General features: G+C 46.7%; 1 protein-coding gene across 2 annotated transcripts in view; it reads right to left on the reverse strand.

The window, feature by feature from the left end:
* The window catches only part of LOC119974374 (myocardial zonula adherens protein), a 92,145-nt gene extending 81,149 nt beyond the window's left edge, over positions 1-10,996 (reverse strand). For both annotated transcript variants that reach the window (XM_038813169.1, XM_038813168.1), the window contains exons 1-2: positions 10,481-10,996; positions 10,149-10,241 (exon numbers count right to left, since the gene is read on the reverse strand). In XM_038813169.1, the coding sequence (XP_038669097.1) occupies positions 10,149-10,241; positions 10,481-10,543 (156 nt within the window). In that variant the 5' untranslated portion in view covers positions 10,544-10,996. The remainder of the gene's footprint in view (positions 1-10,148; positions 10,242-10,480) is intronic.
* Between the last annotated feature and the right edge of the window lie 222 nt (positions 10,997-11,218).

The following is an 11,218-nucleotide window of genomic DNA, read 5'->3' on the forward strand; positions in this document are numbered from 1 at the left end:
ATTTCCTAAGCATCTGCCCATTTAGAAAATAGTCTATGCCTCCATTTCTCCTTCCAAAATGCATAACCTCACACTTTTCCACATTGTATTTGGGGCAACAGGGTAGCATGGTGGTTAGCATAAATGCTTCACAGCTCCAGGGTCCCAGGTTCGATTCCCGGCTGGGTCACTGTCTGTGTGGAGTCTGCACGTCCTCCCCCTGTGTGCGTGGGTTTCCTCCGGGTGCTCCGGTTTCCTCCCACAGTCCAAAGAGGTGCGGGTTAGGTGGATTGGCCATGCTAAATTGCCCTTAGTGTGCTAATAAAAGTAAGGTTAAGGGGGAGTTGTTGGGTTACGGGTATAGGGTGGATACGTGGGTTTGAGTAGGGTGATCATGGCTCGGCACAACATTGAGGGCCGAAGGGCCTGTTCTGTGCTGTACTGTTCTATGTTCTATGTATGCCATCTGCAATGTCTTTGCCCACTCTCCTAGCATGTCAAAGTCCTTTTGCAGCCCGCCTGCTTCCTCAATAATACCTGTCCTCTACAGATCTTTGTATCATCTGCAAACTTAGCAAGTGCCTTCAGTTCCTTCTTCCGGATCATTAATGTATATTGTGAAAAGTTGTGGTCCCAGCACCAACCCTTGAGGCACACCATGAGTCACCGGCTGCCATTCTGAAAAGACCCCTTTATCCCCACTCTCTGCCTTCTGCCAGTTAGCCAATCCTTTATTCATGCCAGGATCTTACCCTAAACACCATGGGCTCTGACTTATTTAACAGTCTCCTGTGCGGCACCTTGTCAAAGACCTTCTGGAAATCTAAATAAATCACGTCCACTGGTTCTTCTTTGTCTAACTTCCTTGTTACTTCCGCAAAGAACTCGAACGGATTTGTCAGACATGACCTCCCCTTAATGAAGCCGTGCCGACTCAGTCCTATTTTACTTTGCACTTCCAAGTACTCCGCAATTTCATCTTTCGTTTTTTTTTTTAAATTTAGAGTACCCAATTATTTTATTTTCCAATTAAGGGGCAATTTAGCATGGCCAATCCACCTAACCTGCACAACTTGGGTTGTGGGGGTAAAACCCACTCAGACATGGGGAGAATATGCAAACTCCACATGGACAGTGACCCAGGGGATTTCATCTTTAATAACGGACTCTAAAATCTTACCAATGACTGGAGTCAGGCTGACCGACCTATAATTTCCCGTCATCTGCCTCCCTCACGTCTTAAACAGTGGTGTTACATTAGCCACTTTCCAGTCCTTTGGGACCCTTCCTACCTCCAGTGATTCCTGAAAGATCACCACCAATGTCTCTACAATCTCCGCAGCTATCTCTTTTAGAACCCTGACGTGTAGTCCATCCGGTCCAGGTGATTTATCCACCTTCAGACTTTCAGTTTCTCCAGAACATTTTCCTTAGTAATGGTCACTGCACTCAGTTCTGCCTCCTGGTTCTCCTGGAGCTCTGTCATCCCAGTGGTGTCTTCCACCGTGAAGGCTGATTAAAGTAATCATTCAGTCCCTCTGCTATTTCTTTGATTCCTATTATTACTTCTCCAGCCACAGTTTCCAGTGGTCCAATGTGTACTTTTGCCTCTCGTTTACCTTTTATATATTGAAAAAAACTCTTCCTATCTTCCTTTATTTTACGAGCGAGCTTGCACTCATATTTCATCTTCTACCCCCCCTTATTGCTTTTTTAGTGGTCCTCTGCTCGCTTTTAAAGGCTTCCCAATCCTCTGGCTTCCCACTAATCCTCAGCACTTTGGAGGCCTTTTCTTTTGCTTTTATGCTGTCCTTGACTTCCATCGTCAGCCATGTATGTCATGTCCTCCCCTTAGCATGTTTCCTCCTCCTTGGGATGAATTTCTTTCATGCCTCCCGAATAACCCCCAAAAACTCCTGCCATTTTGGTACAGCAGTCTTCCCTGCTAGGCTCCTTTTCCAATCAACTCTGGCCAACTCCTCCCGCATGTTTTTGTAGTTACCCTTATTTAATTGTAATACTGTTACACCTGATTCCAGTTTCTCCCTCTCAAACTGCAGGATAAATTCTATCATATTGTGGTCACTGCTCCCCAAGGGTTCCTTCACCTGAATTCTCTAATCAAGTCTGCCTCATTTTGCATCACCAAATCCAGAATTGTCTGTTTCCTATTAGGCTCTGTCACAAGCTGCTTCAAAAAACCCATCTCTTCGTCATTCCACAAATTATTTTTCTTGGGATCCACCACCAACCCGATTTTCCCAGTCCACCTCCATATTGAAGTCCCCCATGATTATTGTAATGTTGCCTTTTTCACATGCCTTTTCTATCTCCCGATTTATTTTCTGCCCCACATCCTGAGTACTGCTAACTCCCATCAGGGTCTTTTTACCTTTGTCCATCTGCCAGCCCTTTCGATAGGACACATATTTAGATCCCAGGCCTGACCTCCTTGCAGCCACGTCACTGTGATGCCCACAACATCGTACCAGCCAATTTCAACGTGCGACGGTGGCACAGTGGGTTCGCCCTGCTGCCTCACGGTGCCGAGGTCCCAGGTTCGATCCCGGTTCTGGGTCACTATCTGCGTGGAGTTTGCACATTCTCCCCATGTTTGCGTGGGTTACGCCCACACAACCCAAAGATGTGCGAGGTAGGTGGATTGAACATGCTAAATTGCCCCTTAATTGGAAAAAAAGATTTCAACATGCGCAACAAGCTCATTTACCTTGTTCCGTGGTACTGCGCGCATTTAGGTACAAAACCCTCAATCCTGCATTGATCACCTCCCTTCTCACACTTGTCACCTTTTTTGCTCTGCCTGAGGGTGACGCTGTTCACTTCTATTGGTTCTCTATTTACCCTTCAGTTATTACACCTTCTAAGGTAACATTATGGTTCCCACCCCCGTGCCATACTAATTTAAATCCTCCCGAGTCATTCTAGCAATCCTCCCAGCCAAGATATCGGTGTCCCTCCAGTTTAGATGCAACCCGTTCTTCTTGTACAGGTCCCCCTTGCCCTGGAAGAGATCCCAGTGGTCCAGAAATCTGAAACCCTCCCTCCTACACCACCAGTTTAGCCACGTGTTTAGCTGCACCACCCTCCTCTTCCTAGCCCCACTGGCACGTGGCACAGGGAGTAATCCTGAGATTACCAGCCTAGAGGTCCTGCTTTTTTGCCTCCCTGAAGCCCTTCTGCAGGAGTTGGCACCCTTCCAACCACAAGAGATGATGGAGATGCAGCAACCAGTCCATTTAGGTGGGATGTCTTCAATGATGCACCATCTTCGCTGATGGTTGCGACGGCCAGTCCTCGAGAGGCAGGTTCTGCAACAAGCACTACACACAAGGCTGCCAAGTGACATACTGGGTTGTTCTTTTTGGTGGCTGTTGCCAAGCTACCGTAGCTCATCGTGGTGGTGCATGCCAGCCCACAGGAGGCGTCACCATTTTCCTCTTTCATCAGTTCCGAATTTCCAAGTATGAAAATCAATGTTTAGATCTTCATGTGACGCTTGCAACCATTTCTGAAGTGGGGTCTTGGTTCTCTGCCACCCCCCCCCCCCCCCCCACCTCTCGTGGTCACCTGGTTCCAGCTATCTCCCCATACAGAAAGTCCTGGGTATGTGACCATCTTCCATTCTGTTGATGTGGCCAATCTTCTGAAGCCAAGTGAAAGAGTTCCAGATACTTTCATAAACAAATTAATTTGATTTGATTTATTATTGTCACATGTATTAGTATAGAGTGAAAAGTACTGTTTCTTGCATACTATACAGACAACACATACCGTGCATAGGGAAGGAAGGAGAGACTACAGAATGTAATGTTACAGTCATAACTAGGGTGTAGAGAAAATATCAATTGAACACGAGGTCCATTCAAAAGTCCGATGGGAGTAGAGAAGAAGCTATTCTTGAGTCGGTTGGTACGTGACCTCAAACTTTGTATCTTTTTCCTGACGGAAGGAGGTGGAAGAGAGTATGTCCATGGTGCATGGGGTCCTTAATTATGCTGGTTGTCTTTCCGAGGCAGCGGGAATTAAGCCATCCAAACGATCAAAGCTTGTATTGTAGATAAGATTCCAATAAAGCAGAACAGATAGTGTAGATCATTACAAATCGTCATTCCTCCCCCCCACCCCCATCGGGTCTTGGCTGCTCCCCCATGCTTCCACAAATCTTCATGTGTAAACCAAAGCAGTGAGCGCTGACAGATATTCAACTAAAATCGCTGGCTTTTAAAGAAGACCAAGGCAGGCCAGCAGCACGGTTCAATTCCGTACCAGCCTCCCCGAACAGGCGCCGGAATGTGGCGACTAGGGGCTTTTCACAGTAACTTCATTGAAGCTACTCGTGACAATAAGCGATTTTCATTTCATTTCATTATTACCAAGCAAACATCATCTTCATGTGGCTCCACGCCAACATGCCCAGCCAGCAGGAGCACTTCATTATGGGTGGGCAGTGGGATGACCTACACTTAATTTCCTCTTTACATTCGCCAATGCATCAATATCCATTCAGAAATCGAGTGTCCAAAACTACATTTAGAATGTGCATTTACCGAACACTGTCTTTTATTTGATGATTGTCAATCCTGTTGGGCCATCAGAAAACAGCTGGCAAGATCCCTGTGGAATTCTAACATTCCCACGAGTTTTCTGCTGATTTCTTTTGTGAATGGCTGTGGTGAATGTAATATATAGATATATATGATAATTCACACTGTCTTTGTAAGCACAGTAGCGCTATCCTAACACTAGGGGGAGTAGCTCTGGGAGTACTCAGGAACTTGTACTGGGCTCCACCCTTGGCTCCGCCCACGACTCCTCCCCCTAGTGCAGCTGTATAAATACCCTTGTCCAGAGTCAGCCTGAGTTCACTAAGAGTTCATCAACGGGTAACAGGCTGGCTCTGAAGTAAGTCGATTAAGACCATAAGACATAGGAGCGGAAGTAAGGCCATTCGGCCCATCGAGTTCACTCCACCATTCAATCATGGTTGATTTCAACTCCATTTACCCGCTCTCTCCCCATAGCCCTTAATTCCTCAAGAAATCAAGAATTTATCAATTTCTGTCTTAAAGACACTCAACGTCCCGGCCTCCACCGCCCTCTGTGGCAATGAATTCCACAGACCTACCACTCTCTGGCTGAAGAAATTTCTCCTCATCTCTGTTCTAAAGTGACTCCCTTTTATTCTAAGGCTGTGCCCCCGCGTCCTAGTCTCCCCTGCTAATGGAAACAACTTCCCTACGTCCATCCTATCCAAGCCATTCATTATCTTGTAAGTTTCTATTAGATCTCCCCTCAACCTCCTAAACTCCAATGAATATAATGAACTCCAATGATTAAAGCCTAGATTCATATCGGAAACACGTGTCTGGTGAATTGATGGTTCCATCAATGTCTAAGATCATTGAGCGGGTGACTGAATAGCTATTGTTCAAGCTCAACTGCAACATCCTTTAGCCCAGCCCTCCCATGCCAGATAATCAGTGAATGATTTGTGCCGTTGGCTCAGTTCAGTAACCTCTAATGGGAAACTATTTGTAGTAAGCATCATCATTATTATTACTACTATCACAGCACTGAACTTCTAACCAAAACACAATCATAGCTCAAACAAAACGGACAGGAGGAACCTGTTTTACCGTCCGCTGTGAGAGGGAGTTCAGCACCAAAGATTCACACCAACTCTAAACCACAGGATCATCATTCACTGCAGACACCACAATAACACCTGTAAAACTCATATCAACCCTCTCACTGATCTGATGAGAGTTGCCGCTGGTATTTGTTCCTCGGTGAAGGTACATTATATGCTGTATTTTTCCACATAACAATCAGAGCACATTTTTCATCACTGTAACACATGTGCCAATGAGGGAGTTGGAACACTGACCTCAGAATCATGCTAATCAAGTTTCCCCCAGATATGCAGAAGTTAAAATAATGGGTGTTTCTCACATTACTCATTGGTAAATGATTTTGTTGTTTGTAGCAGAGGGAGATAGCAGCGTGCATTCATGTCACTCCCTTGTCCCAGAGTTTCTACAAATCAGTAAACACTGAAGGTGAGCAACGCTGAGCAAACAGGCTGTATTCCTGAAATCTCAGCTGCGGCATCTTATCTTTCCAACAGGTGATATACGGGAAACACTGGTTTTACAAAATCCGCTCCAGCCTGGAGAAAAAGATGTGTGCCTTCATACAGAAATTCAGCTATTTCAGGGGATGTGGGCATCATTGGCTCGGCCAGCATTTATCGCACATGCCCAATAGTCTTTGAACTGAGTGGCTTGCTCGGCCATCTAAGAGGACAGTGCGGGTCAGGAGTCACATGTAGGCCAGACCAGTCAAGGATGGCAGATTTCCTTCCCTGAGGGGACGTTAGTCATCCAGGTGGGCTTTTACAACAATAGATAATAGTCTCTTGTATTTCAGATTTATGAACTGAATTTGAATTCCACCAGATGATGTGGTGATTTGAACCCATGTCGCCCGCATTATGACCCCAGTGCCATTACCACAATCTCCCCACAATGTGCTGTTAAATCCGAGGCAATGAATCCACAGCAAATTGCAAAACAATGTAAAAAATCAGCTCGTCACAGGAATGATCTGGGTCCCAGACTTTACAACGTCCGCCTAGCAGCAAGTGGTGAATTGATAGCTGTGAATCATAATAACGTTATCTGGAGGCACCAGTAATATTGGCGCATGAGCAAAATGATAATTAAAAATCCAAACCTTTAACCTAAAACTGTATTTACAACATAATCGCTATCAAATTCCTAGATGTACACATTATCACATTACCATTACACATTAGGGGCTAGTTTAGCACAGTGGGCTAAACAGCTGGCTTGTAATGCAGCGCGGGTGCAATTCCCGTACTGGCCTCCCCGAATGTGGTGACTAGGGACTTTTCACAGTAACTTCATTGAAGCCTACTTGTGACAATAAGCAATTATTATTACCAACAATCTGTCCTGGTCCACCCATGTCAATGCTATGGCCAAGAAAGCACAACAGCGCCGAAACTTCCTCAGGAAACTAAGGAAATTTGGCATGTTCACATTGACTCTTATGAATTTTACAGATGCACCATAGAAAGCATCCTAACTGGCTGCATCACAGCCTGGTATGGCAACTGCTCGGCCCAAGACTGTACGAAACTACAGAGAGTCATGAACACAGCCCAGTCCATCACGCAAACCTGCCTTCCATCCATTGACTGTCTACACCTCCCGCTGCCTTGGGAAAGCAGGCAACATAATCAAAGACCCCCTCCCACCCAGGTCATTCTCTCTTCCAACCTCTTCCATCGAGCAGGAGATACAAAAATCTGAGAACACGCACTAACAGATTCAAAAACAGCTTCTTCCCCACTGTTACCAGACTCCTGAATGATCCTTTTATGGACTGAACTGATCTCTCCATGCATCTTCTCTATCAAGTAATACAGCACTCCTGTATGCTTCACCTGATGTCCTATGATTTTCATTATGGAACGATCTGTCTGCAGAACAACATTTTTCACTGTACCTTGGTACACATGACAATAAACCCAAATCCAAACTGTATTTTGGGTTGCCAACTCTGACTGGGCAGGGTCCATGCTATGACCTCCTTCATGAAACTGTCCCTTCCACACCATTGGTTACCTGACATGACTATCCCACTCCCATTTGTAAACAAGTAGAGACTTTGCAACAAAAGCAGAAAATACTGGACAATCTCAGCAAGTCTGACAGCATCTGTGGAGAGAGAAAGGAGCTAACGTTTTGTGTCTGGATGACTCTGTCAAAGCTAGAGAACTGGAAATAGGGTCAGATGTATACTTTAGTGGGGGGGGGGGGGGGGGGACGGGCGTGGAGTAGTGGGGCTGGATAGGGGGCCAGCAATAGTTGGAGATTGACAAAAGGTGTCGAGGACAGAAAGACAGGTAATGTAAATGGGTTGAGAAGTTGTGCTGATAGTGACACATAAAGTGATTAGAATGTGTGAATGGCAGAACAAAGGTGAGCAGTGTGTTAAAGGGCAACTAGGAACAGTTGGCCTAAGTGGATGGGGGAAGAGGGTCCATGGTGAGGGGAAAACAGATCAATGGAAGAAATGAAAATAAACTGATAGAAATAAAAATGGGGTGAAGGTGGAGAGAAGAGTTCACAGTCTGAAGTTATTGAAATCAATGTTATGTCTGGGAGGCCGTAACATGCCTAATCGGAAGATGAGGTGCTGTTCCTCCAGTTTGCGCTGGGCTTCACTGGAATATTGCAGCAGGCCAAGGACGGACATGTGGGCGTGAGAGCAGGACGGCGAGTTGAAATGGCAAGGGACAGGAAAGCCTGGGTCCTGCTTGCGGACAGACCTTCCAAGGGGCAGTGGGGACTCAATAGGCCAAATGGCCTCCTTCTGCACTGTTGATTCTATGATGCTAGTGTTGAGTAGACCGCGTTTGGAGTAGCAAATGCAATAGGCCCGATTGAAAGAGGTGCACGTGAAGCGCTGCCTCACTTGAAAAGAGTGTTTCGGTCGTGAGATGGTGGCAGGGAGGAGGTAAAGGCGCCGGCATTACATCTTCTGTGCACAAGAAGGTGCTGTGGGAAGAGGGTGAAGTGCAGCGGGTAATGAAGGAGTCGACCTGGGTATCCTGGATGAAATGGTCCCTGTGTAATGCTTACAGGGGAATGAGGAGAAGTGTTTGGTGGTGAATTTAGATTACTCAATTATTTCTTCCAATTAAGGGGCAATTTAGCGTGGCCAATCCACCTAACCTGCACATTGTTGGGTTGTGGGGGCGAAACCCACACAGACACGGGGAGAATGGGCAAACTCCACACGGACAGTGACTGGTGGTGGAATCGTGCTGGAGTTGGCGGAGGATGATTCTTTGTATGCGGAGGCTGGTAGGGTGAAAAGTGAGGACAAGGGGGACCCTATCCTGGTCCTGGGAGGGAGGGGTTGAGGGCAGAAGTGCGGGAGATGGGTTGAACACGGTCGACCATAGCGGGTGGGAAACCACGATTAAGGAAGAAAGAAGACATGTCAGCAGCACCATTTTGCAAAGTGCCGTCATTGGGACAGATGCGACAGAGGCGAAGGAACTGGGACATTGGGATGGAGTCCTTGCAGGGTGTTGGGTGTGAAGAGCTGTAGTAGAGATAGCTGTGGGAGTCAGTGAGTTTGTAATGGATATTAGTGGAGTCTATCTGCAGGAACTTAAATATAAAGGTCAAGGAAGGGAAGTGTCGGAGATGGACTATATGTGGGTGATAAAGGGATGAAAATTGCATGCAAAATGAATAAATTTATCCAGGTCCAGACAGGAACATGATAATAGCACATTAAGAGATCAGAATGTGTCAACGGCAGAACAAAGGTGAGTAGTGTGTCAAAGCACAACCAGGAACAGAAAACAGATGAGCCAAGTGGGATGGAGTGAGGGAGGGGCAGTGGGGAGGGAAAAATCGATCGATAGAAGAAAATGAAACTGAATTGATAAAAATGAGAATGGGGTGAAGGAGAAAATTCACAGCCTTCCGATTAGGCACATTGCAGCCTCCACTTAGGCCAACTGTTGAACTCAGCGTTAAGCCCGGAGGTCTGTAATGTGCCTAATCGAAAGGCAAATACATGAATAGGATGGGAATAAAGGGATACGGACCCGAGAAGTGTAGAAGATTTTAGTTTAGACGGGCAGCATGGTCGGCGCAGGCTTGGAGGGCCGAAGGGCCTGTTCCTGTGCTGTACCTTTCTTTGTTCTTGGAGGTGCTGTTCCTCCAGCTTGCGCTGGGCTTCACTGGAACTTTGCAACAGGCCACGGACTGGGCATGCGGGCGTGAGAGCAGGACTGAGGAGGGACTGATTAAAATTTCCTCATTCACAAATAGTCAGGATACATCCAAGGAGCCTTTTATTTTTAAAAGGTCGCCAATACTTCAATTTAAAGAGGCGTTGATTGAAATGGGGGGGGGGGGGGGGGGGGGGGGGACACAATTCTATCAGCAGCAATATTTTTTTGCAGTATTATCTGGGTGACAGATGCCTCATTCTGGGAGACTGCAGGACAATCCGGGGGGGGGGGGAGGGGGCGGTTATCCTGACTTGCAGCATTAATTCTGATGGGAGACAAACAGAAGCAGTGACACCTTACTGACCAATTCTGCTTTCCCGCTGCTTTCGGCTTCATCTCGGCCTGAGCTGTGCTTTCCGTCCGTGTGGAGGGTCAGGCGGACCCTTCGAATGTGACCCTGAAATCAAAAGAAGAAACCCCAACAGAACAACCAGGTGAAGTTTGTCCTCAAACGTTGAAAGCAGGAGCAAAAACAAAAAAAAAACAAACGCAAAAATAAAACAACCCAATTTCCCAGCCATCTCACAGCAGCCGGTTCGAAGCGAAACGTTCACTTTGGAACAGCTCGAGGTGGAAAGATGAAAATCCTGTCACGCCTCGAATGGCGTTCAGGCACCCCTGACAGAAGTGACTTACCTTCCTGGCGGGCTGTGGTGATTCCGCAATGGTGCAGGTCGTGGCTGTCCGAAAGTGCAACATTGTCCTGGCGCCAATGTTACTTTTCCCAAAACTTCCTCCAAGTTTGATTTTTTAATTTTTTTTGCCAGCTACTTCCCCCTCCTCAAAAAAGAGCGCCAGGAACTTTCCGCTGACCATATGTAACTCTTCCTGGATTCCTCTTTGCTGGCAGCTGTTCCAGTGTCGCTGTGAGCGTGTTTAAAAAAAACAACTCTACCTTAATTTGAGGCGTGACCTCTCGCTCAGAGTTTGGGATCTTTACCGCAAGTCGCACGACCAAGGGGCGACTGTGATCAGGAGTGGCATTTTGTGGGGCAACATCACCAGCGGATAGTCTTCTCCTTTCACCCCCACCCCAGTCAGGGAGGATGGCGAATACATTAGTTACTTAGCAACACATCTGGGACAACTCCTCGCCCAACTTGTCAGGCAACATTTTACCTGTCTCTCCCTCTCTCGAATACTTTACATGGGTGTTGTCCCATTCCACCTTTATCAGGGGGTTGGCTCAATATAATTCAGGTGTTTTTCACCAGGGCGTGGACAGAAACCATTTGCTTCTATATTTGCCTAAAGTTATCTCGAATACAGAAAGGTCTGCCGCCCTCGACCTGACTACCGATGCCAATCGCTTGTGCCTCTCCCACCCACTGGGCGTGCGATTCTCCCAGAACATTTCTGAGTTAATTTGTGGCA

The sequence above is a fragment of the Scyliorhinus canicula genome, chromosome 12, assembly GCF_902713615.1.
Source record: "Scyliorhinus canicula chromosome 12, sScyCan1.1, whole genome shotgun sequence".
Taxonomy (NCBI): Eukaryota; Metazoa; Chordata; class Chondrichthyes; order Carcharhiniformes; family Scyliorhinidae; genus Scyliorhinus; species Scyliorhinus canicula.